This window comes from Plectropomus leopardus, chromosome 14 (assembly GCF_026936395.1).
Source record: "Plectropomus leopardus strain MGB_pleo_1.0 chromosome 14, ASM2693639v1, whole genome shotgun sequence".
NCBI lineage: Eukaryota > Metazoa > Chordata > Actinopteri > Perciformes > Serranidae > Plectropomus > Plectropomus leopardus.
In genome coordinates, this window is record NC_142189.1 from 21,932,619 (window position 1) to 21,959,286 (window position 26,668).

A 26,668-nucleotide genomic window follows, 5' to 3' on the forward strand; every position below is an offset into this window, starting at 1 on the left:
TGGGACAGGCTTATATTTGAAGTTTCACGGTGCATCTTGGTTTCTTTCAGAGTGCTCCAGCTCATATATTTGGATTTCTCATAAACAATACATGGTGTTTACATGCTCAAACACATACATATTATAAAATAGATATTACAAAAAAACACATAGGTTATTATTATTCATGTCCATGTAAATGCACTGACTGTCATGTGTTTCCCCAAGAAAGGGAAATTGTGGTTCTAAAAATGAAAGAAAGAAAGAAAATTACTTCAGAAAAAAACAAATTTAAAGGTATGTGAGAGAGAAATCAAATCAAGAGAAGGGTGCACAGGGCCTAGAAATTAGTGATATATCCCTGAGCAGTGACATCAGTTTTGTTTTGTTTTTCTATTAATCCAATCCTGGCAGTGGCAAATAAAATATACTCTCAACAAAAATATATTTAAGAAAATATGGACTTTTCTTTATCCCTGAATAGCACAAAGAACAAAACAAACGGACAGTAGGCTACATTTTAAGTGATATCTGTTATTCATGTTATATGCCTGCATAACAGTGAGCAAAAGTGCACAAATCAAGTCAACGTGAAAGATATGTGTCATCATTTTTCCTCTCAGTTTGATTTAGTTTCCACCAGTGAGTGTGTCGGCTGCAGCTCTGTGGTGATGTTACCGCCTGGAGGAGCTTCGGCTCGCGTCACCATGGAAGCGCTCAGTTTGCGACATGTATTCGCCATTTTGCTGCCTCGGTGTGTGTGTGTGTGTGTGTGTGTAAGTGTGTGTGGGCTCCTCTCAGTGTGAATACCTCTGTAGCTTTCAAACATTCAACACTCCAGATACCAGCTGAAACAACCACGGAAAATGTCTGCACTTAGGAGAACTAGCCGCCGCACCATGACATGGACATTTGGACGACGTAACATTAGATAGTCTCGTCGAGCGTCACGGAAGAGGACCAGAGAGAAATGCCAGGTCTGTTTTCTTGCTGTTTTTGTAACTTTGCTAGCCCAGTCAGCCAGCACTAACCACCAAGACCATTAGCGGAGCAGCGAGTTAGCTTAGCACGGTTTGAGTGGTGCTGCAGTTTACAGTTAGCTCGGGTTCCGTGTAGCTAACTCATAAAGGCTGCTTAACGGTAACGGTGTAGTCCGGGATTGATTGTAAGCCCATTGAAGGTATTAGTATCGTGTAGCTGGCTAAAGCTCAAACGGACACAAATCATATTAATGATAGAAAAGCGGGGAATAATGTAACGTACAGTAGCAAAGGATATCTCAGTCATACTGTTGATAACTGCCGTGCTTGACAGCCACAAGTGGTTGTCCCATTGGCTCCAAGCTAATGTGATGATCGATCATAATGTCGAGAAGCAACAAGACACTCCCTCAGTTAAAATGTGTAACATGTTTATATACACTATTACATAATCATTTGCTCCTAACTTCACAATAAGCAAGCTGATTCATTCATATATCTATCGGGGGTGGGAATCGCAAGAGGCATCACAATGCGATATTATCACGATAATTAAGTCACAATATGATATTACTGCAGTTTTAAATGTTTTCTGATGCACTTAGTGTTGCCGTAACATATTGGGATTATAACCTGTTTATTAACTGCAAATTCCAGAAAGAATAGTTTGCAGACGATCTAATGGACTGAAAGCCAGTTATTTTTTGTAATTTTCTAAGCTACTAAAAGTTTAATTTGTATTTGCATAACTAATTTATAAAACTATGATTTGCGTACATGTATTGATACAATATTGCCACATATCTCAGTACTATCCTGTATTGATTTTTTTTAATCCCACTCCTAAAAAACAATATTATACAGATACTTCATGATGTTATGAATTAGTCATGATACAATATTTCTGAAATTTAATACATTTTCCGACATATGAGTATTGCAGTAACATATTGCGATTTATTACCTATTTTCAAATGGTAATTCCATAAAGAAAACTTTAAATACATGTGTTTTATTTATTACATCAGCAAAATGCATCTAATGGACTGAAAAAGCAGTTTATTCCATCATTAAATTATGCTACTTAAAGTTTAATTTGTGTTTTCATTACTTAATTTATGTCATATGAAATCTATACTTTGCGTCCATGTATCGATATAATATTGCTATACAAAATACTGTGAAACTATTCTGTATCGATTTTTTTCTCTCACCTCTAATATCGATTGTTAATTTTCTGTTTTCTATTCACAGCTTGACAAACAGGCGAGTGGTTTTCCATCACCAACCACTCAGGATGAAAGCACAAAGTAAAGAGGAGGAATATTATTGTCCTCACAGGATTTTGTATGCTTTGTTGAATTTTCAAAATTGACCGCAACCATAACACTATCAATAATGATCCCTGGATTGATCTCCCAGGAGTTACACGAGCTGCTCCTGGACCTGAAGAATTACCAAAATCGCACAAATGGCGTGGAAGAGCTCAAACAAATCCTCTCAGAAGTGGACATGGAATCAGTCTCATCTGGCAGTATTGAGGAGTTCATCAATTTTCTCCCTCGACTTCTGGATGACAGTAATTTTAAAGTGTTTTATGGCACCTTACAAGTTTTAAACTTACTCATTCAGAAGCTAGATACAGGCGTAGACAAATATTTCAAACAGATAGTCTTAGTGGCCCTGAAGGCCCTGGGGGACACTCGCACCATCACCAAAAATGAGTACATGAGCGTGTTTCGACAGCTGATGAAATCTGTTGCACCGCAACAAGTATTAGATCTCGTCATTGGCAACTTGAAACACAAGAATTCGAGGGTTCGGGAAGATGTCCTTAACATCATTATGGCAGCTATGCTCACTCATCCTAGAACAGATTTCAACATCCCCAAGCTTTGTTTTGACATTGCACCATACCTGGCAGACAGCAAAAGGAAGGTCCGCCACGCCACCCTTGAGCTGTTTGCAGTTTTGGACTATTGCCTTGACACAGGAAAAAAGCAGCCTTTGATGAAAGCTGTGGACATGGTCGAACTCAATGAGGATGCAGAGGGTCTTATGGCAGCTGTACAGGCAAGACGAGCAAGGCACGTCCTTCCCAAACTCTCCTCGGAGGGGATAGTGGAATATGGCTTGGTGGCCCCCAAACCAGGACATCGTAGCTCCCTGCAGTATGGTTCTGGGGCCGATCTGGACTGGGTGATGAACGGAGGGCGGGTAAGCAGTGCCAGGAGCCACAGAACTGAACCAGACTGTGACCGATTGTATGGTTATGGCAGCTTAGGTTCCCTCACTGATGACCTCCCACTTCAGAGGAGGATTGTCAGTGCGGGTAAAGGGAAGAACAAACTACCCTGGGAGATGTCGAGCTTCTCATCCACTGAGAATGACCAGCAATGCAGTACCTCGAACGGAAAGTGCTCTGAAAAGGTGGGGCCCATCATCACTGTCAACTTGCCATTATTCTGCGTTTTGTCTTGTGATAATTAAGCCATCTGGGAACGTTCCCAGACTGAGCATGTGTTTTTACTATTTTCTGTTAGAATAAGACGCCAGCTTAAAGGATGTTCTGGTGGTTTAGTTTACCCAGAGAACAGATGGAAATTATGGCCCTTTAGTTGTCATTGATGAACATTAATGAAGCAGCCATTGACTAAACAAGCTGGGTTTTCCTTCTCCTAAAATACACTGAAATCCAAAGCAATTAGAGCTTAATCAGTCATTTAACTGCCTGTACAGACGATTTAGGAGCAGCAGAGTGCTTTTCATATTGACTTTGAAATTACAGAGCATCTCAGTGGCCTGGCATTTATGTTGATTTGCTCCCAATCAGTCAGCAAGTGCAGTCATTGAAAAAGAGCATGAAAGGAGGGGTCATTTTTGTGCGCTTCATTTTTTTGCCTCCTTTTGGTCTTGCTTAGTTTACAGAGGAACGATAAAGCTAAACCTTGGTAATTCATCTTCAAATAGCTGGGGTGTTGACAGTTTGTTTAATGACAGAATTGTACACTTGCTGTTTGGAGAAGCTGAGTCACACCCAGAGGCAGCAGTCCAGAAAGAAATCTTAGAGGTGGCGCTTTCGTCAGAGAGTTCGGGGGCGAAAAACCTAAATATAGTTATATCTCTCATGATGCAGAATGGATGGAGTGCAGCAGAGAGGTACAGTTATATATGGCACACCTTACTACATAGAGGTATGCAGTGGCCTCTACAATAAACCTTTGTTCATGTGCATGATTGCATATTGTTCAGAAAGCTCCTAATGCTTGAAAAGGGTTTTTTTGCACATTCAGTCTGTATCTGTTGGCAGGGTAACAATGAATTGAGTCATTGATTATATAGCTCTCAGTTCTTTATAAACAGAGAGAGGAATAGATATGTAAAATCTCAGAACAATGCCGCATAACTGACACTATTTCTGAAGAAATTCAGACAGTGACTCATCTCCCTGTACAGTGACACTGTCGCTGCAAAGATAAGCATCCAATGTTTTGAGATTAACCATTGCATTACAGGATGTAACGGGGAAAACATATCTATTCCTCTCTCTGTGCTGTTACCTGATTATGACGCTGTCTCAGTTATGATCATATTTGGGATACAGTGTTTACTTGAGAAAAATTGTATTATTCATATAACCCAAAATCATCCTTTCCTTTGGAGTTCCCCAGCTAGCATATTCAGATTTCACATAAACATAATATGTTGTTGACATGCTCAAACACTTAAACAGGATACTCCAAAAAACCTGATCATGAACTGATTATTCATGTCCATGTAAAAAACCCTCACTGATACTAAATTTGCAGCAAATGAGCCAAAGCTGGCCCACTGTAGGGTTCATTCAGAAAATAAATTCATTCACAATGGGATTTCTTTGAACTTTGAATGCAACTAATGTAGCAGACTGCATTTTAAAAGCATCAAAATTGAGCTTGTTTAATTTTTTTTTGAAAAGTGCCAGGGGAGGGTCCCTGGGACCCCGAGACATATGTCCAGGCAAAACCCCAAATGACCTCAAATCCTAGTAAAGCTTTTGCATGTACCTGATCTGTGCAAGGCTGGTGGTTTAACCTCATGGCAAAGATTAATGAGGACAAAAAAAGCTGAAAGGTTTAAAACTGACAATTGATTTATAACATACTGATAAATCTTATTAATGTTTGTTTATTAACTGGGCTCTGGTCTTCTGTCATTTTGCAAATGTGCCCCCCTGGGCAAAGCAAGCAGAGTATCTTTGCCTTATCATATTTTATCAGCTCACAAGCAAAATTGATTTGTGAAACATGAGCCGCCATCAGCTCTATTCCAGTAATATTCATTTGTTGAGATGAGCGGCTGTGTTTCACGAGGTATTAATTGACCATATTTTGTTCTGGAAACTATTACCTAGCTCACAGCCTCCATTTGGAAAACCTTCTGTTTACAGCAGTGTCTGTTTCCCAGCAACCCCCATTACCACACAGCACACTTACTGAAGGGGGCGTGACACATAATTGGTATTATCACAGGGTTATGCTTGTAAAACATGGCTTATTTACTGCTCTGGTGTTGATTGCAATCACGCCAAGTGTTCGACAATGAGTTCGTATCAGATTGGAGGCAGTGGGACTGACCTCAGCCACACTCTCTCCATGAGATGCAAAAATCTGTCAGAGTTCTGTTTCTTATTTGTTTATGTTAGACCAAGCTTTCACAGGTTGGCAGTTTAAAGTCTGTTTACTGTAGCAGAATGCCAGCGTGTCATGCCTGAGCTGGGGAATATATGATGCATCCCTTTGTTAAGGCCAGTGGATGGAATTACACTAAGACTCCTGCTTGTTTAAGGATTGCTTTACATCAGTTATCTGAACTAAATCCTCTATTGTTGCTATTGAAGGAAATCATTTTCTGCCTTCTAATAGGTAGCCCGTGAGGATTTCCTTCCCTTGTCCAGGAAGCTGAGCCCAGAGACTTACATACCAAGTTTCAGTAAGTGCCAAATACTTCCTTTTCTCAACATTACACTCTCGTTCATTCCTTACGAGGTGACAAGTACAGCTGACTGGTTGTCATGGTCAACTTCACCCGGACTCGATTTAGAGCAGCTTTAAATTGGATTAGCATGCTGAGTCAGAGGCATCACCGTGCCACTCGTCACCAAAAGCCCAGAGATGAGCACGGTTGCAAGGCAGATAAATGTCATACCAGTCTCACGACATGCGAAAAGAGGCAGTCACACTCACTAACTGTTTTGTTTTAAACGCTAGCCAAGTGGAAGGTTATGGAAACATGTAAGCATGATAGAAAATAGTCGTCAAACACCCCTAAATGTCACTGTTGTTGAAAACAGTAGGCTCTGCTCCGGGGTCTTGGTGAATATCAGGGACAAGAAGCTTTTGCTATTATCCGGCTGCAATAGAAAATCAAGCCTAATAAATCTGCGGTGTTCCTGCTGCTGTAACTGTAGCAGGGGGGCACAGGTGACTGCCATCAAGTTAAAAAAATGACCTGCTGGCAGCTGACTACCCCTCAGTATGCCAAAGTGGTAAAACGAAGCCCAGTGATGGGGAATGGCCTGATTTTGTGCCATATTCTGTTGGCTACATATTTTTGCCAAATGTTATGTATTCAAAATATGATTTTGTTTTTCAACTCATGCTTGATTTTACCTCTTTGACCCGCGGGCTGTGTGATTTGACACAGGGATTGTACTGTAGTCATTCCAGTGATGCTACCGTACATTATGCAATCTGGACACATGCTGGTGGTAATCCTTAAATGAGGATTACAAGTGTAGTTGGTGTGTTTACAATATTTTAATGCAGTTACTTTTTAATACTAAAAATGTATTTTGTACTTTACTAAATCTTTTAATGTGGTATAACATTGGTGCGTAAATATCCAGTTTTTTTGGCTACTGCTGTGAATATCACGCAGCTCAATTACAGAGCATAAATGAATAGTGTAACTTTCATAAATTAAGTTATAATAATTTTCCCTCCATACACTTTTAAAATCAGCAGTTTACAGGGGTGGAGGTAGTGTTGTGTAAGTTATTTGGGTATTTTACAGCCCTGTCAGGTTTATAGTGTGAATGGCAAAGTATAATATACTTTCCATCTAGGCTCTGCACAGCCTCAGAAGCCACAATCCTCAAAAAGGAGAGAGTCCCCTGCACGCCTCAGAAGAAGTGGAAGCCTCAACTTGGACCCCGACATCTTTAAAACAACCAACTTCTCTGACTCAGATGTCGGTAAGTAGTTATTACATCAAAATCATTATTATTTTTTAAGAAAACGCAACCCTTGAAAGTTCCTTTTGAAAGTTTTTATAGAGATGGAAAAAGGAAAATCAGGAATCAGGATGAGAAAGAACTTTAGTCGTTTAGATGGAGTTTTCAACATCCATAAACCACTTTTTCCACTTTGTTACCTTTACATCGACTCAGTTTTTCATGGTTCCTGATGTGTTTGTACTTGATCTCACAGTGGCACCCAAGGGACGCGTGCTCTCAAGGAACCCCAGTGTTGAACGCACGTTCTCCCTCCCCTCCAACCCCACCACATCCGGATCCTTCCTACTGCCCTCCTACCCACTGGCTGCACTCCCAGGAGGCGTGCTCACGCCAACACTGTCCCACCGTCGTGCAGACTCCTCCCTCTCTATGTCCAACACCTGGCCCAACAAAAGAGAGAACACCCCTCACCAGCGAGACACCAGCCCCTGGAGAGACACAACAGGCACAGCAAAGGGTAATAAAGTAGAAAGACCCACATTTGAGCTGTCAGCTGATTGTAAAAAGTTGTGGCCTCTTTGAGTCATCTGTTTTTATCCTCCCTGTTCTACCACCTTTAGGAGACCATCTCTCTAGCAGATGCTCCCCTCGGCCTCTTCGTGCTGCCCTTGTGAGTTCTTCTTCCACTTCGTCTTTCCGCCGGGCTCTGAGCAGCACCAGGGCAACCCTATCTATCTCGCCAGTTGTCCCGACGGCAGAGCAGGTCCAGTCCCACAATGGCCAGAGGTCCAATGCTCCAGGCAGCCCTCAGAATCAGCAGCTAGATAGAGACCTTCATCTGGACCCTGATAGCATCAATGTAGCGCGAGATCCTCAAGAGGATGATCCTCTGGACATGCAGGAGGTCAGCAAACTGTCTATTTTTCCTTAAAAAGACTCAGCTGGAAAATGTAGAAAACTGCAAGCTCCAATTTGCACCATCAGCACCTGAGAGACCTTAGAGAAACACACAGTCCAGGCGGTGTAAGTTTGGCTCCATTCATATTTTTCCTCTCCATGCTCACGTACCAGTTTGTTTGCTGTTCACAGATGCTGAACTCCCTGCGCTCATTGCGCAACAGTGCTGCTAAGAAGAGGGCCAAAGTGAGCCTCAGCAGTTCAGATCCGGATCCAGACAGCCCCGACTCAGCTGTAAGGCTGGACCTGGGTCTGGACTCACCATCACACACCTCTCCGATGCTTACCAGCTCAGCCAGTGAGAGCGGACTCTCCAGTCTGAGTTCAGTTGCTAACACCAGCTTCAACGGCATCAAAGCCAGGTAGAAAATACACATTTTGTTGCATTTAGCATGTATTGCTTTCAAAGTCCCTCCACCATTGCACATGTCGAAAACATTCAAGTCATTTGTAAGCAAAGGAAAAGCTCTGCATGTTTTATAATGTGGGAGTTAAATTTATGCAAGTCGTGTGTAAAGATAAAATAAGACTTTATTCATCCCACACCAGAAAAATTCACCCATTACATCAGCGCAAGAGTCAGAAGCAAGTGAAAAATGTGAAAAAAATTTGATGAGTGCCAAAAAAGGATAAAATATTACAAAGATACATATTAGATAAAATAAAACAATGTAAAATCTATACACACTATAAACACCTTTACTTATAAAGATACTGTATGTCCATGATTGATCTGTGGGTACCGCAGTCCGTTACTGAAGGAGCTGTATAATAATAAACACAGGCATAATGATTCTGTATAGCGTGTTTTCAAATGATGTATGATTTTAAGGAGGATAAGAGTATTTCAAGACATTAGTTAGCTCATGTTCAAGCTGTTATATGTCAGTTAATTGACTCCGACATGGTGACGACTTAATGACAACCTGGTACCCATCTGGTGGTGTGTAACAATGTTTTGAACAGTGCTAAGTGTTTTCCAGCATAACTTCTCACTTGTCGCATCTGTCAACAGTCCCGGAAACTCTGCCTCTTCAGGAATGAAACCTCGCATTGCAAGAGTGCCTTCTGCAAAACTGAGGTCTTCTGCGTCCATGGACTTCAGCAACCTTCAAGGTATAAAGCAGGATAAAATGATTTTTTTTCCCGCTCTGGTTTCCTGTTTAGTTTAGTTGATTGATGTCTTTGTTGTCAAGGATTGTCCCAGAGAAATGAATTGTCGTCTGAGGTGGGTGTAATTGGGCAGAAAGTCACTTACTCTAATGGAACAATCAAAACTGAGGAGGAGCCATCAGGACCGTCCCCTCCATTGGTCAAACCAGCCATCCGGGAATCAGTCAGAGCTCTGAAGCCTTCCAAAGGTCAGTCAGCGGTGATATCAAACAGAACAGAGCTTCTTGTCCCTGGATTTACCTGGAAATAATACTTTGTGTGCTTAACCACTTAAATCAAACCATATTCCTCACCTGTGATTCTTAGGATCTCAGGGCCACAGCAGCAGGAACTCACCAGGCATGGATATGCCAGAGGGAGTCATTGGAAGAGGTCTGTCTCTGCAGATCATCATTTGTGTCATCAACAAATCCACAATTCAGTTTAAATAATTCTCAGTGCTGATTCCTAAGCAACTGAGAAACTCTTAACATCCACCTGTCTGATAATACATTTAAGTTCTCTGCAAAAATCCCCCTTTTGCTCTGTCGATTAGGTATGTTTGGCACTGCAGCGTCCTCCAGCCGCGCAGGAGCCGCCTTGTCACTTGAGCAGGGTGATTCAGTGGCCAAACCCCCTGCTGTTCCCTCAGCAGGCATCTACCACCATGCTTCATCTGGCAGTCATCTAGACAGTGATGACAGCCCACGTCCAGATGAGTTTAAGGTTAGTCACACTTTGTGCAGTGGTAAGTCAAAGCATTCAAAGTCTCCACTTACCAACATCCCACCTGGTGTGTTTTCTCCCAACGCATGTGCAGCAGAGGATGAAGAACGCGAGGTTTAACAGGGATAAGACGCGACTGCAGGGTCTGGATCAGCAAGAGGAGCAGTGCAGTCAAGCAGACCACAAACGAGAGAAGATTCGCCGTCGCGTCAGACAGATGCTGTCTGACTCACCCACAGAGGAGAATCAAATGTTAATCATCAAAGGCAAGAGAAAGATTTGGAAACCTTAACCAAACTTTAAATTTAAATCTATAATTCTTCATAAAGTGGATTTTAAGGCAGAGTTTAAATTCTAGCTAGGGATGCCGGCATCCCAGAAGCAGAAGAGGTAATACAGGTGTGACGTGTAACACAACAGCGTCGTCCTCTAGCGTGACATTCAACATATGTGTCTGCAGCACTTTCTAAACAGAAACAATGGCAGACGTCGATGCAATGATGCAATGCTGAACGGGCAGTGTAAAGGGCTAATGTTTGCGTCCAGAGCCTTGAACTGCTGGTTTTATTTTTCTTACTTAGATTTGCATCTGAACGGCAGCACAGTGACTTCCACCAAAGCAGACCTCCTCTCTGACGAGTCCCCTATCAGCCCCACCAGTCCCATCAGCCCACCAGGACCCCAAAGCCCCATCAAGTGCATCACCCCACCCCACCAGCCAAGTCCTCCAACAGTGCCCCCCAACCCCAAAAACCTGTCCCGTCTCAGGAGGGCACCTAGCCTCAGCAGAACCCGTCCATCGCTGTCCCACAGCTCAGGTTAGTGGATCTGAAACTAAAGACCCCATTTATCAGCTACATGTCCCCATGTATTTGTATTATGTTGCTATGTATCATCTCTTAGTGGTTCTGGCACTGGCTTGCAGTTTTCCACTGCATTATAAATAAATGAACTGGTGCTTCAACAGCTCTTTGTTGATAGAAAATGTTGGAACATTAATTAGACAGCCAGAGCCACCAGAGCATGGGTGAATAAGATGTTTGCTTTGGGTAATGTGCCACAATGCTTTGTTTTGACAACCCACTGTTAATGCACCGCCGCCCACACACACACTGCTTGTTTTCAGACTGATAGAGATGTAACATGAGATCGAATCTGTGTGTGTTGTGTGTGTTGTGTGGTGTCTGACGGGCCATTTAGATGAGCTGTCCCCTGGTACTGTGAGCCACAAGAAAAATCTCTCCGAGCCTCCGGAGCTGTGTCCTTTTTCCAAGCCTGACCTGGCTCTGACGCAGAGCTTTAACCTGCTGAGCTCCGAAGACTGGTGAGAAACACAGTTACAGTATTTCAGCTGCACTGTCTCAGAGGGAATAGTTTTGATCAGTTGTACTGACAACTCAAATCTATGGGTCCTAAAGAGGTTTATGAAGTATAAAATAGCATGGAAAATGCATTAGCAGGTACTAATTAGCTAAAGAATTGCAGTAATAGAAAATACTAAATTAAATTCATACTAAATTTTGATATACATGTTGTGTAACAACATGCTTAACAAGAATTCTGTCTTTAAATTTGGTCAAGAGACAGTGACGGACGACCTCTTTCTTTAATTTCAGGGAGAAGAAAATCGAGGGTCTGACGTTCCTGCGCAGTCTGGCTCACTACCACTCAGACGTACTCAAGGGAAGGCTTCATGATGTCTGCCTGTCTCTCATTCAAGAGGTAGTATAACTTGTTGTATAGCACTCCCACATCATTTTGACTTTTGCTGGTTGCTCTATCTGATCTTGAATTGCTCCACTTCTTATCTTTACGATAAGTTAAGTTAAGATAATTGAGATGAGATAAGAAAGCCCTTACTGATCCACACACCAGGGAAATTCACTTTTTACAGTGGCTCAACATTACATGGAATACAAATGACAGAAAATGTATAAAAAATTAGATTTTTTTATACAAATATATAGAAAAGTAAAATATAGATATCAAAACATGACACAATGTATAGTATATATTGATATCTGATTTTGCATATATTTCTCAGCATCTTAGTAATAAGGGGTAAACTTCATTCTCAGCTTTGACTGCCAGGTGTGAAATCTAACTTATGTGTCCTGTCGTTAGCACAGTTGTTAACACTGAAAAGACCCATTTTAATGTATTTATAATACACATGTCAATCAGGTGAAGAACCTGCGGTCGAGTGTCTCCAGGGTCGCAGTATGTACGCTGGGTGACCTGTACACCCACCTGCAGAAAGCGATGGACCAGGAGCTGGAGGGGACAGTTAAAGCTTTACTCCAGAAGGCCGGGGAGAGCAACGCCTTCATTAGGCAGGATGTGGACGCAGCGCTGGGCTGCATGGTGCAGCACTGCACACCAACACGTGGCATCAATGCTTTACTCTCTGGGGGACTCAGGTCAGCATGCATCTCTATACACACACAGACGTGCTGTTTCACCACAATTTTGAATTTTTGTTGGTACTTTTGTTTTTCACGCCAAATATTTTGTGTTATTCTTTTCTATGAATCTTTGATTGCTGAATTGGTTTCCCTTCTCTTCTGATAGTCACCTCAATGCAGTGGTGAGAAAATGCACCGCTCAGCACCTGGCTGATCTGGTGGAGAAGGTTGGTGCCGCTCGTCTTCTGTCCGGAGGTAAAGATCTCACAGACAGAATCTTACCTGCCGTCACCAAACTTGCACAAGACTCCTCACAGGAAGCCAGGTATGACACTTTGTTTTTGTCGCTGCTTGTGTCTTAAGCTGAGTGTCTGATTGGACCAGCTCAGTTGTGTAAAACTCTAGCTCATTGAATAGCAAATAATATATACAAAATACAAAATTTCCCTAAAGATCTGATGCTTTCAACATTTTTTTATGTTGTGTAGGTATGTTTGGCACTGCAGCTATGTTGTTTATGTTTAAGTGTGGTCGACACAATAGAATATTTATGATAAGTGATGCATGCTACTGGCTGACACATGCCATAAAATCCTCAAGAGGCCAAAAAAAAGCAAAAATATAACATAATCCAAATTTAATAATTTTACTCATCTCTTTGTCATTTTTGATATCATAGTTTTGTTGTGATTGTCTTTTGAATTGAAGTCTTTGTAATATTTTGTAATATATCCCCCACGTATGTAATTAGGAAACATTACAAACATTTTTTCAATATAATGCAGCGCAACACAACAGTATATTGCAGCGTATAAAATACACCTGCGTTTTGGATGATATATGATTTACTATGATTGAAATAAATACCTAAAAATATTAAATTAGACAAAAGTTGCTTTTCTGGCTCTACAGCCGATATATGAACACTTGCAAAGCCAAAGATGGCGTCACCACTGGGAAGCCAGAAGTGACACAAGACAGAGACTGACAGAGATCTGCACCCGATCTCTGACTTCTCACTATTACACTGGTTCAACTCACAGGTATTTTGGGCGTCGAATGCTGCTGTCCCTGTCGTCTCACCCTGACTTTGACAAGATCCTGGAGAAATATATCTCCACCAAAGACCTGCCGACTGTCAGAGACACCGTCTTCACTCTCAAGACAAAGGTACAATGTTTTTTTTTGGATGTTTATTACATTTATGTCTCTTTTGCTAAAGGTTATCTTACCTGGAGATTATTGGGTGTTTTAATTAGGGCCTTGGTGAGATGCCCCAAGACACTCAGTCAGCCAGGGGTAGACGCTCCCTCCCAGGGAGTGGAACGGTCAGGGCCTCATCTCTCACCAGAGAGCCACTCAACCAGACCAACAGGTGGGTGTAAATATCAACAAGTACAGCAGCACTGTACTCTGTGAAACAAGATTCAGCCTTTTAAGCAGAGGTGTAGCTAAGCACAAACTGTATAATGCATATTCAAAGTATATTCATACTTTACTTATAGTTTTATAAAAGTAAACTATTTGATGTGTTTTGCATCATCCACAGGGAGTCTAATAGCCATTACAGCTGTAGATCTCAGACACAGAGTGTTGCAGACAAGACCGAATACATCAAGCAGATCTCAGGTCTGCTGGGTTCAAAGGACTTCAGAGAGAGGATCAAAGGAATCGACCAGCTAGCGGCCGACTGCCAGCACAACCCCAACATGGTCATCAATAGTATATTCCCGGTTAGTACTTGTGTTCTTTTTCAAATCCTATCAATATATCTTAGTCATGGTTCTCAGTTATCATCATGTGACTGTTTCAAAATGAAAAACATCACCAAAATGTCTCTCGTTTACCCGTCTTTATTATCCCTTCTTTTAGGTTTTCGATGCCTTCAAGGCACGGCTGCAGGAATCCAACAGCAAGGTCAACCTGTATGCCCTCGAGTCCCTACAGAAAATCATCCACTTGTTGAAGGACAACCTGTCCCAAGTGGTCAACATCCTGGTCCCAGCTATCGTGGACAATCACCTCAACTCCAAAAACAACGCCATCTACTCTGCTGCTATTGGAGCTATTAATGCACTTATCTTAAATCTTGGTAATCATTTTTAAGGTTTCAGATATTTGTGGTAGATGTAAAATTGTTGGAGAATTGTCTTTATTTAACTTAGTGATTTTCTTTGTTTCCATGACAGATAATATACTTCTTCTTCAGCCATTCTGCACAAAGGCTCAGTTTTTGAACGGCAAAGCAAAGGTGGATCTTATCGAAAAGGTTGCAGGTATGTACACTTTCATAATTCTGAACTCAGTTAGTTTGAGCACTTGGCTCTGAAATGGGTTAGTATGTCTGATCACCTGTTGTGTCATCTGGCTTTCTGTTTCCAGATCTTGTGACTGAGCTCTACCCTCGCAAGCCCCAGATGGTGGAGCAGAAAGTGCTTCCTTTGCTGTGGCACCTCCTGGGCACCTCCACCCACAGCGGTACCATTCATGGCCGGGGCGGCAGCGTGAGGGGTGCTACCGCCAACCTGTGCCAAGCCCTTTACGCCCAGATGGGGTCCAACCTGACTGAGTGTGCCGCCTCCCAGCCTGCCAATGTCCATAAAGGTTTAAACGAGGTCCTGAGGACCTTATCGTAAAGGTAAAAACCGAATCCAAACACAATCTGATGTTGGAAAAACATTAACACTGACCTTACTTGAAGACAGAGATGTTCTACATTTCTTACAGTGCCTGCACTTTTATATCAACAAAGAGAAAGTCCTTTAAAAAGTAGGAGCTCTTAATCTTATCTCAGTGAGATTTCCTCTGGTACAGACGCATGGACAATTGTAACATACTGACATCAGGTCTTACACACACTCAGCCTGCTCTCTTTGCACTTTGAAAAAGTAGCTCATTATCATGATACACTTCATGAGTTTTACCATTCTATGATTGTCATTGCTTTTTTTTTTCATTATCTAAACATGTACTGTAGACAAATCAGACACTATTGCAGAATGTAAAATTCAAATGCACAAAAGAAGACAAGGAAGAAGACAGGGACCTGAAAGGTGTATATTTTTTGCCGTTTCATCAAAACTGATGTGATATTTTCAAAATGTCTTATGTAGTTGTTATTATTTTGTGAATTGAGATTAACAAGAACAGTACAAAATGCTTTTGTACAGCTCAAATGTGTATTTGCACAGTATTAGCTTCATCTGTAATCGTATGCTGTATAATGGTACAGTTTATAATTTATCCGTTGTTTAATGGTCTCAAAGTCTTGTTGATGATGTGCTGAGGTGGTACTGTCTGTCTTTTTCTGCATGACCAAAATTAACTGGCAGGATCAAAATTGTTTATATTTTTGTTAAGGAGATATATATGTACACTGATGCCTCGATCAATGTTGGGTTGGAACCAGTTCTCCTGGATGGGGACAGCGTGAAAGGAAAAGGAGTTCAGTGTGACTCCAGCGTTTGCCTGAGAGACAGTGAAGCCCCGGATCTGATTGTGTCTCAGTATAGTGCCAGTCTTCAAGTAGCCTTTTAACTCATCTATTGTTAAATTATACGGAACTTGTTTGTGAACAAGAGCAAAGGCCGATTGATATATAAATAAAGTGTTTTATTTCTGTAAAACCAACTTCCAGGTGCCTCATTCAGATTTTAATGGGATTGAAATGGGGTATTGACCACATCTGTTAAGGTCTCATTAAGACATTTGCTTAATTTAGCAGCAGTGTCTCTTAACAGAAATCATGATCTGGCTACTCATGATGATCCACAGACCTTGCTGAGAGCAGTTTCATGTAGGAACTATTTTCTGTCTTTATCACTGCACAGAGGGAAGCATACACCTACTGCTTACTCACTTACAGCACTGAGCTAACTAATGTTGCTGTTCAGCCGAGGACACCATTTATGTTTACATCTTTTTGACACAAGCACAAGCCTCTCATCCACGAGTAGATGCACGCTTCCCTCTGTGTGTTGATATGGTTGGTGGCTGTAGTTTGGCATAAAGAAAATAGTGTAATAGTGTTTACTGTGGTTTTAAACTGGATAAGGGGGAAGGGGGTAAAAATGACTTTATTGTTGAGTTCTGCAGGTAGGCAGGGTATCGCTGTGAGGATGAGGCTGGTGGTGAGACGCTGGAGTTAAAATAGTTGCAGCATGGTGGAGGCTGGTAAACCATGTTGCTTATGGCACTGGAGCGTTGGAGGTTGAGGCACTTTAAATGGACAATAAAAAGCAAATTGTCACAAACCAAAAACACCAGAGAATGACACTAGCAGTTTGTTCACTGGAGAAGAGCCAACAGTACCACAGAAAGGAGCAGAAACAATCTGGCAGCATGAAAGTGAGAGTCCAGGGTTTTGAAGCTGCAGTTGATGAGTGAAATGAGCAGCAGGTGTGCATGCAGAGCTTTAGCACCAGGAAGACACACCCAGCACACAAACACAGCAGCAGCAAACAGCCAGAAAAAACAGGAAAAATGTGAAAAAACACACAAATCCGTACCACCACAAGTCATTTCTACATGAAACAATGTCTGTGGATTAGCTTGAGTTACTGGGTCATGATCTCTGAAAAGAGACCTTGCTGTTGTGTTTTTCAAATGTTTTTTTTGTGACTACTTGAGAGAAAGCAGACATCTCTATGGCTGATATCTCCAACACTTTACACCAAAACCGTGATGGTGAGTTTATTTGGGGAGATAGGTGGGGAAATGTGGGGAGATGGAGATGGCGGGGGCAGGCAGGTCTTACAGGAAGACATTGGAACAGCTGGGGCTGTGAAAAGCCAGCAGATGACTGAATGGACTTGCTTGGCAGAGTGGGGGTTCAAACGGAGGTGCTGAGTTTGCGTGGAGGCAGAAGCTTGTGATCTGAGGCACAGGAGAAATTAAAAAAAAAAAAACAGGCTCAAAAACACAAGGAAAGTACTCTGGTATCAAGCTACAGCGCAGCTGAGTCCTTGATACCACAGAGTGAAACAATCTGGCGATGAGTGAGTGATGCCCCTGAGTTCTTACACTGCATGGTGACGAGATGACTGAAGACAGGAGTGCAGGTTGAATCAGGAGCCGGGTGAAGGAGAGCCATCAACACACAGACACACAGGGGAGATGAAAACATGAGGGAGACAGGGAACGCACACAAGGAAAACCTGGAGTCACGATTGGAGTCGTGACAGTTACCAGTATTAGAAATGTGTTCAGACCAACTTAGAAAACATATGAGACTCATATTACATATTGTATTAAATGCACCAATGCTTTAATGTTTCACTAATACCACTTTAATTGGCTTGTCAGGGATTAAATAATTTGGCCAAGGTACATTGCTGCCAACTTTGGAATTAAATACAATGCAAATCATAATCTCCCCCCAAAAACTTTAACTATAAAAGTAGCTGCCGTTTTTTTAAATTGTACTGCACAGAGATTTATTCCGGCCACATTACTGTGCTATCCAACACAGTATCACGAGAGAGAAGGTCCCGCGACCTTCAGTTACAGTAGGTGGTTTAACAGCGTTTCAGCAGCAGGGTGGACGAGCTCGTGCTTGGAGGGATGCTGCTACTGAGCCGAAAGGCAAACCTGACAAAAATCCTCTGACTCAAAGTAATTTTAACCCACCAGTGTCAACAAATACAGTAGCTGGACTGCACATTGGCAAAATATATAAACCGTTTTACATTAAACATACATTTTGTGTCTTTTCACGCAGTGCCTTTAAATGCAGTTATATCAAATTCGCCCTGCTTTTATGAAATCCAGTCCGTTTCCCAGTATTAAACTTTAAAAGCAAAGCTATAAAAATGACGGAGCATCTTCAGAATAATAGCAAAAGTGAAAACTCCCTTCAAAGTTCTGAGCTAACCACAGTGGTGTTGTCAACAAGGATCAAATGAGTTTGCTACGTAAGTATGGCTAAACTTTCTCACCTTTGCTAACAGAGACACACCTTTTGAAATGACGCAAAAGATGAGACATACTACAGCTTCTTTAGCTGTCAGGAAATGTGCTTTCTGTGATGAGAGTTGGATCACAAACACCTGGATTCAACTGTTGGTTTCCAAATGATGTAATCGTTAACTGACGCCAAGAACATGCTGAAACCTTAGAAACAACATATTTCATCTAAAACAACAGTTCGATAACCCTCTGATTGTTTCTTGTGCCATGAATGAGGGGTTTATGGTTTTGGTTGAGTGTTCACTAAATGCTCTGCTGTTTTGAGTCGCTATACTGTTCCCTCGGCTTCACCAACCAAATGGAAAAACAGCTCCTCCTCCTCCTCCTGTGGATCTTTCCATTCAGTTTCTAAGGCAGCTGGATCAATGCCATGGCAACCTGGACTGGTAAGATGTTGGGAGAAGATGAGTGTGTGGTCGCCGTCCTCCGCGCCTCACTTTGTCAGGGGCCAGATGTCTTGGGCAGGTCCTGGTTCTCAGCCAAATGGAGCTTTTGTCTGAATGAGGTCCCGTTAAGGATTCACACAGATGGATTTTGAACTGAAAACATTACACTGTCAAAAGAAACTATTTGTCTTAACTTAAAAATGTTGGTGCCAAAGCTGCCTTAAAATTTGAAGTTAACTGAATTTGAGAAAACAAGTTGAGGTAATTTTATGATTAAAGTCAACTTTAAACTTGAAGGCAGCTTTGACACTAGCTTTTCTTTGAGTTAAAACAAATAGGCTGGACTGCATGAACATGGATTAACTTTTAAACCTGATTAAATCACGGTTTAAGTTTAAACTGTGTTGCACCGAACTTTAACACGATCTTAAAATGTAGAAAGATTACATTTAAACCTCTCTTTAAATCTCAGGTTAGTTTTTACTCGATAGCACCAAAACTTTTAACTTAAGTTCCTAAAAAAAAAAAGTTGACAGACAGACTCAACTCATTTAACTTTTTCGATGATGACGATGAATTTTCGTCAAGATGCCAGCTCACCGAGGCCAGCTGTCAAACATAGAAAAACATACAGAAATGCTGTTAATGTTTTTTTAATCTTATATGATTTGGCAATATTGTTCCAGGCCAGCAATTTTTTCTCAAAGGAGGAATAATTTGAGCCTCTCTGCCGAGTCATCGTGAGTACCATTAAGAGAGCAACTTTTTTTGCGAGATAGCAAAAATGTAATCCTTCTTGTTCCAGAAAAGCAGTCATTTTTTCTTAATACACCAATGAACGGTTACAGTTAAATCGGGATTTCCTCATTTTAAACCTCATTTTACTAAACTCTGATCAGATCTAATCTTAGATTAAATTAATCCTTGTTGGTGCAATCCACCCATAGTGTCTTTTTACAGTGTTTTGGTCTGCGCCTGGAGTGCTGGGCGATTCTCACAAATACACATTTAATTAGGAAAGGATACATTGAGGTGCTGAGCTCCTCCAGCTGCAGGAACAAACGGGTGAGAGGTTTATAGACAATAGACACAGACAAAAATAGAACATGCCGTGGTGATACAAGAGACTAATCACTAACTGTGATCATATTACATAACAGCCTGTGTGTGTGGGGTCAATATTTGAATTAAACTCCCATCATCCGACTGCACTGTTTATAGAAGCAACCAGTCAACTTCCCTTCTTATCCACACAAAGGACTTCACAGCCCAGGTGCTCTCCAAGTTTTTCTCCTGCAATGTTTTTACCGCCTGCTATAGTATGTCGATAATGCCATGCTATAGCAGGTGGTAAAAACAGTCAAAAAGTCATCGTTCCAGATGTTGCTAAAACTTATGCTACATTATTTTGAAGATGTTTATGGTGTAGAATTTCAAGAGAACAGTCCAAAAAGCCAACATGTAAAATGTTGAAAAATGGCTAACTGTAGTATTTAGGGTTTAGGGTCGGGGTCAGGGCTAGGGTTGGAGTTAGAGTTAGGAATGAATTGTTCTAAATGTAAAAAAAAAAAAAGTCATAATGTAGCATTTTGAAGAAGTTTTGGGTATATAATTTTAAAAGCACAGTCCAAAAAGTCAAAAATTAAAATGTTGAAAAAAGCTATACTATAACATGCGGTAAAATCAGTCTAAAAAGTAATCGACCCAAAGGTTGATAAAACTTATGGAACAGCATTTCGAAGAAGTTTATAGAGTAGAATTTCAAAACAACAGTCCAAAAAGTCAACATTTAAAATGCTGAAAAAGTCATACTATAGTATGGCGCAAAAAGCCATACCATTTGAAGAACATTATAGTATAGTGTTGACTTATTTTACCACATTATAGTACAGAATGTGGTAAAATCGGTCAACAAAGTAATCGTTCCAGATATTGATAAAACTTGTGGTACAGCATTTTGAAGTTTATAGTGTAGAATTTCAAGAGAACAGTCCAAAAAGTCAACATTTAAAGGTAGCTTAGGTCATTCTGTCAGGTATAAACATCTATCAGAATGGCCAACCACCTGTATAAATAGAGTTAAATGCAGAGTAGGCCATTCTGAACATTTTGATAGTTGAATGGTTAAAATAGCTGAAAGTATGCCAAAGTAGTTAAATGCCAAAAAACGTACGGAAGGTGAAATAATAAGAAGAATAAAGATTTGAAGAACAATAATGTGAATGCTTCTGCATCCACACTAATAATAATAAACAGGATAACAATAGTGTGGATGCTTTGAAGCATCCACGCTATTGAAGGCTTTTTCTCACCTCCCTCACACACAACACTGCAACTTCCCCTCAGCGAGCATACCAGCCGCAGGCGAGGGTAACTAGGAGCCACACAACACACTAACAATAGAAACTCTTTGAAGGCATTCTTGGACTACACACCGCTGTTTGTGCTGTATAATATTTAACATTACAGCAGACTAGAAACTCAGCAGAGCATGGAACAATTTTAGTGCTGCTGTATGACTTATCTCCGACAGACATGTCTGCTTTATTGGAAAGTTCACAGCTACGAGTGAATGGAAGTAAAAATAGCTTTGTTTCATACAGCATACAGTACATCAAGAGCTTGACTCATTGTTACTGCACTGTGATTATTGCATTACTCTCCTGACCTATGAGGCTCTCTATAAGGGCAAAAACAAATGACAGTATTTTACTATTCTCCTGATGATAGATCCATTGACACTTTGTGGTCTGCTGGTAATGAAATAGGAGACCTCACATGACTTAATAGCTGAATTCTCCTCTGGTTTTATATTATGTTGTTTTTAAGGATAAATAAATAGTTTGGCTTTGGCCGTAGTTAGGAATATGAACAATATACGTGGAACAAGCTGTAAATGCATTCTGAGATGTTCGTATAAAGTCGAAGCTGTAAAATGCTCTGACGCTCTGTTGGTGAAGACTGTCAGTCATCCAGGTCGTGTTAATTCGAAGTACTATACTGTATGCAACTGGACTTGCATAAGTTTCACAGAACTTCACTGAGCCTCTCAGATCAGAGGTGAAACCTCTTCAAGAAACTCAACCAAGTTCAGTTGCCTGTGATAATAGTACTTACAAATAGCACTCATGTTATATATTTGAAATGTGCTTCTTCTAATCCATCAAGCTTATATGAGAAAAGAAATTATGAGATTGATGTATATGAATCAAAAACTGAGAACCAAACTAGTGGAGGGTTTTATTTTTTCTTAATATGTCTCACTGGTGAAAATATGATTTATGAAGTAATTTAAGTATTCTGTTTGCGTCCTTTACGCCATAGCCTCAAGCTTTGCAGTTTGTAAAAACTAACAGGGAAACTTGCCTCACCCTGTTAACCAAACTAGAGTTTTAGTGTCATGTGACGATGTTTCAGTGGCTTGACCTTGATGGAAGAGACAAAAATAAATACAGGATTTCTTGCAATTTAGGTGGCAGTTTTAGCATTCATAAAAGGCTACTTAAAAGTTACTTAATAGGCAAAAACTTGAAGGAACTAAACTTAAATAAAAGCGAAAAAAAAAAAACAACAGAAATTATGTATCTCTTGCTTATCGAAAGAAACAATACAGATGAGGATGACCTTTGGCTGCTGTGGCGTGTGCTTACGTTACAGAGCAGGTGCTCCAGGTTGTGGTCGGAGGCACACTTCTTCTGGTCCTCTGAAAGCTCCTCCACGTGGCTGTCCAAACTGAAATGCAGTCGGGCCAACTTCTCCTGCATCTCACGCACATGTTCCAGCTGCTCAAAGGAGCACACCTTACCTAGAAAGAGTTAAACCAGACAGGTGTAGCTTTTGTAAGACACAAGTGTCATCTGTTTTGGTTTCAGAAAGATTGTGGCAAAGTCAGAAGTATTTCCATAGCACCAGATGTGTAAAAATAGACCCGCAGCTATTTGATTTCAGTCTGATTCGTTTAACAAAGCCACTTTTCAACTGGCTTTATTTTCAGGCTGTAACAGAATATTCCCTGGGTGGCTGCTCTGATCAAGGTTATCTTACCGAAAGCCTGTAGTTTGCCTGAGTGGAAGTCATTGAGGAGGTTGAGGAGGCCTCCTTCCATCTCTCTCACGTCTGAGACATCTGTGAGAAAGGAGTGCTGCAGGGGGGAAGACTGGACGACTTTACTGGGCCCTGCAGGCTGGGGGGCCCTGGGCTTCTCCTTGTGGGGCCTGATGACACAAACAGAAACATCACGCTCATATCTAATGGGTTGTTTTAATTCACAGACACCATCACTTAAAGAGTGGCGCGGCCATTAATTGTCTCATCACATGCAAACGGTACTTTTGCTACATTTCAAGGCGAAATGCATCTTGCCTTAGATATTTGTGCGACTCCCACAATGACGTTTGACAACCCTTAAAATGAGACTTGGCTGATAAGACTTTGTAGTTTTCAGAAGAAAAATAACACTATCCTGCTCTTAAAAACTGAAATATTGAATTCATAAGCAATAAAACCAATAAAACCAACCCATTCTCAATTCAAAACATTTACGGTTTTTGCTGCCACAGACTTGGTCTGGTATAACCAGTAAGTCTGTGGCAACAAAAACTGCTAATGGTTACTAATGTTAGAGAACCTAAATAATACAGTTTAACAGACATTACAGTCAGTTTACTCATTTTCTGACTCTTATTATATTGGCTTACCATAGAAAACCCCATGAATGACTCCTAAAACCCAGAAATCTGTTCGCATGTCAGCCCCTCCAGTTCCCTTGTGTCAAAGTATATGGTTTTTTTAATGTGTTTTTTTTGGTGAGAAGCCTTAAATAAAGTCTGTGGTTAACACAAACTTAAGAGACTTTCACGATTTGTTCTCCAACATAAAATACATCAGTATAAACCCCACTGACAACTTTGAAGCTTGTATGTGTTTTAAAAAAGGCAATTGCTAACAAATGCCTAAATCAGACGACAGAATGTCCTCACACTGAGCCGTGCCGATCTTGTCTTTACAGCCTCATGGTAGCAACATGACTGCAGTGTAGTTTTTTTATAGCCTAGCAATAGCTTTTTACTTCTGCCGATTAAATTTAGGCTTCAAAGATCCTAAAAGTGGCATTCATTTGTGGAGATTATGTTGCTGAACAACACATGTAAGTATCATAAACAATTGTTTACCACTGAATTTATTTTCTGCAGTGTTGGTGCTGTAAAGATGAAGCTGTGGTGGAGATACTGCACACCTTGTGAATATGATGATAGGAGACAAAAAATGCAAAAAAAAAAAAAAGAAAAACAATTCATGCAGCAATTCTGGGATATTTTGTTGTTACATTAAGAAACAAACCTGGTGGTTTTTGGTGGCGCTACGACAGCTGTGAACACCTCTTTGGGCTGCCCCGGCGCTCCTATCGACCTCTTGTACTTGCCTCTGTTCTTGGGGGAGGGGGGCTGCGGCAGGCCGAGAGAGAAGGTGGCACTTTTGCTGGCAGGCAAGACGGAGAGTTTGCGGGGGTTGATGGGGGGAGGAGGGGGCTGCGGGAGAGACACCTTTGGGCTCCGCTTCTTGCGTTTGTCCTCCATAATTATTTATTTTCTAAGAGAAGCTCTCTGGGGTGAGATGAAGGGGCACTGCTTGGTTGGTGTGATCAGGATGTCCTGCAGCAACAAAGGTAGGAAGTTCAAAAGCAGCAGTCTCCCCCTCCCTGAGAAGAGGATGGAGGTTTCTGACTGTGCCAAAATTAGTGCTGCAGCTCAGGATTCTCCGCTCTGCAAAAAAAAAAAAAAAAAAATTAAAGATGCTCTCATTAGTTTAACAGCATCCGCAATATATCTGTCAGAGACAAATCTAAATCTTCTGAAGGGATGCTACTACATTTCAATAAAAAGTAACAGACTACACCACTAAATCACCTGCCTAAATGGGATTGCATTAAGATGAAAGTTTTAAATGGAAGCGTTTTTCTTGCTTTTTTCATAATGCCTCCCAGGTGTAAAAAAAGAAGAGGGAAACAGTGCCCTAGAAAGATATTTTTAGAGCAGCCTCAAAGACGAAATACCTTAGAGAATAAGTGAGAACTGAAGGACACCCTCCATTAATGTTTTCAGAACAATTTCTAATCAAACAAAGTCATTATATGCTCGACAAATGATCAAAAATCCAAAATGGCTACACTGCAGTAGGTTTTTACTACATGAATGGCTGAAGTGCACATGGAGGTAACATGAGTCCTGAGAGGAGTATGCTGTATGTTGAACAAATGGACCTAATGTACACAGCTTTCAGACAAATAGCTGAAGGAGAAAATCAATATTAACTGCATTATTACAGAGGCTTCCCCATGGAAGGATAGCGGAGTTTAAAGGTCTTACCCTTATCTATTTACACTCACTGAGAGACCAGAAAAAACACAATTTACAGCAGTGATACTCAACTTACAGCCCGCGGGCCAAATCTGGCCCCCAATAGGACGCCTGGCGGCCCCCCAACCATTTTCTAATTCACATTTTTGTAAGAAATGTTATTCACACTGGGAAATGTTCGCACTTTTAGAATACATAAGGTGCCAGAGTGCATAAAACAGCATCAAAAGAGAGCTTGTTTATCAAAAAAAAAACATGCTAGTGGAGGATCCCCGCATCCCCCAACAGAGGTTTAAGCTGAGCCACTAATGTCAGAAAAAAAACATCCTAAAATCCTAGAAATGTCCTTATTTCCTAGCAATATCCTTAAATTCTAGAAACATGTATGGGGTTGCTGTTACTGGCCCCTGGCCTCCGGTCACTTTGTAAAATGACGTGCAAAGCAAGTTGAGTATCCCTGTTTAACAGTGTAAAGCAAGCCAATAGGAACGAATAGTCCTCTAATACTTAAATTGTGAATTAAAGGTCATATTACAGGACTTGTAATGGACTGCAGTAGTTGTTTATTTATAAATGTTTTATTTTATAGCCTGTGAGGCTCGGTGATATTACTATCTCCAAACTATAACAGCAGCAGTTTATTCTTATATCGACAGACAAAGTGAATTGGTTGATATTATTGTGGTCTATTCCCTGTGCCTCGATAATGCTGTATCCCATCACAGCGGGAAGAAACCACTATTATAATATCTGTTATCTCCTTAACACTGCGTCAGCCTCCGTTCAAAGTAGAATCCAAAGATGGCCCCTACAGTAATACACAATGGCAACTTTATACGCTGAAATCCTTCTTTACTCAGACTACATCAATACTACATAGGAGCCTCTTTAACTGTAATGCGGCGACAGCTGTTTGTTACAACATATTGGTGAATTCAGTGTGAGAGAGGACGTGTAAACAGATTTATCGAAGACACAAATACGACTTACCGAATCAATTACGCACCAGAGAGCAGACCGGCTGAGCACGGCGTCACATTTCTCCTCCCGCCATGTAAAAACGTTCAATTTACCTCATTTAAATGAACCTTTACACACTAAAACCGTGTTGAATTCTCCGCTCGGCATCAGTGTAAATGAACGTTACTGATGAAATGCAAGCGCGCGGCATCGATACGCTCGGCGGCTCGTGCGGAGCTGTCGTCTTTATCCGTCTTAAAGGGCCAGTTCACCCCAGTGCTGTGTGAGCCAGGAGAGCAGCAGCCCTGCAGGTTAGTGTCTCTGTTTACTGTCACACAGGTGCAGCCAACTACATGAACACTGATCAGGTGATGATGCAAATATCCCTCTTGTATCATAGCCTGGAGGGGTTGCCATTGTTCGTACTCAGCACCTGAAAATACAACAAACAGACCACATGGTGACGCCAATGTGTCATCACTTTCATTGACATCTTGAATTATGTCAATAACTCTGCACACAAGACTCATTTGCTATTCATCGGCAAACACTGCAGGTAGAACCAGTTGAGCAGTACTCATAA

At 41.2% G+C, this 26,668-nt stretch overlaps 2 protein-coding genes across 4 annotated transcripts; one reads left to right on the top strand and one right to left on the bottom strand.

Moving 5' to 3' along the window:
• Nucleotides 1-654: 654 nt before the first annotated feature.
• Nucleotides 655-16,042, top strand: togaram1 (TOG array regulator of axonemal microtubules 1). Of its 2 annotated transcripts, none has more exons than XM_042501245.2 (23): nucleotides 655-956; nucleotides 2,214-3,389; nucleotides 5,864-5,930; nucleotides 7,066-7,194; nucleotides 7,430-7,693; nucleotides 7,797-8,080; nucleotides 8,266-8,495; nucleotides 9,149-9,249; nucleotides 9,330-9,494; nucleotides 9,613-9,678; nucleotides 9,842-10,011; nucleotides 10,106-10,277; nucleotides 10,593-10,829; nucleotides 11,212-11,335; nucleotides 11,628-11,733; nucleotides 12,196-12,431; nucleotides 12,583-12,741; nucleotides 13,460-13,586; nucleotides 13,676-13,791; nucleotides 13,966-14,149; nucleotides 14,289-14,508; nucleotides 14,606-14,692; nucleotides 14,799-16,042. In XM_042501245.2, the coding sequence occupies exons 2-23, from the start codon at nucleotides 2,358-2,360 to the stop codon at nucleotides 15,050-15,052; spliced, it is 4,530 nt and encodes a 1,509-aa protein (XP_042357179.2). In that variant the 5' UTR covers nucleotides 655-956; nucleotides 2,214-2,357; the 3' UTR covers nucleotides 15,053-16,042. The 2 variants fall into 2 exon arrangements, with proteins under 2 accessions (XP_042357179.2, XP_042357180.2); XM_042501246.2 differs by having other exon boundaries at nucleotides 10,109-10,277.
• A 1,278-nt stretch (nucleotides 16,043-17,320) lies between these two features.
• ccdc28b (coiled-coil domain containing 28B) lies at nucleotides 17,321-26,460 on the bottom strand. Of its 2 annotated transcripts, none has more exons than XM_042500906.2 (6): nucleotides 26,132-26,460; nucleotides 24,110-24,531; nucleotides 22,814-22,983; nucleotides 22,420-22,574; nucleotides 19,796-19,818; nucleotides 17,321-18,879 (listed from the first exon to the last, which is right to left on the bottom strand). In XM_042500906.2, exons 2-6 carry the CDS (start codon nucleotides 24,343-24,345, stop codon nucleotides 18,825-18,827), a joined length of 639 nt encoding a protein of 212 aa, XP_042356840.1. In that variant the 5' UTR covers nucleotides 24,346-24,531; nucleotides 26,132-26,460; the 3' UTR covers nucleotides 17,321-18,824. The 2 variants fall into 2 exon arrangements, with proteins under 2 accessions (XP_042356840.1, XP_042356839.1); XM_042500905.2 differs by having other exon boundaries at nucleotides 26,116-26,460.
• Between the last annotated feature and the right edge of the window lie 208 nt (nucleotides 26,461-26,668).

Coding starts and splice junctions, on each gene's coding strand:
- togaram1 (XM_042501245.2), top strand. CDS start 2,358: ATGATCCCTGGATTGATCTCCCAGGAGTTACACGAGCTGCTCCTGGAC. Junction 3,390..5,863: donor ACGGAAAGTGCTCTGAAAAG/GTGGGGCCCATC, acceptor GCCTTCTAATAG/GTAGCCCGTGAGGATTTCCT. Junction 10,012..10,105: donor CACGTCCAGATGAGTTTAAG/GTTAGTCACACT, acceptor ACGCATGTGCAG/CAGAGGATGAAGAACGCGAG.
- ccdc28b (XM_042500906.2), bottom strand. CDS start 24,345: ATGGAGGACAAACGCAAGAAGCGGAGCCCAAAGGTGTCTCTCCCGCAG. Junction 22,575..22,813: donor AGGCAAACTACAGGCTTTCG/GTAAGATAACCT, acceptor AACTCTTTCTAG/GTAAGGTGTGCTCCTTTGAG. Junction 19,819..22,419: donor TGGAGCACCTGCTCTGTAAC/GTAAGCACACGC, acceptor TTGTTCCTGCAG/CTGGAGGAGCTCAGCACCTC.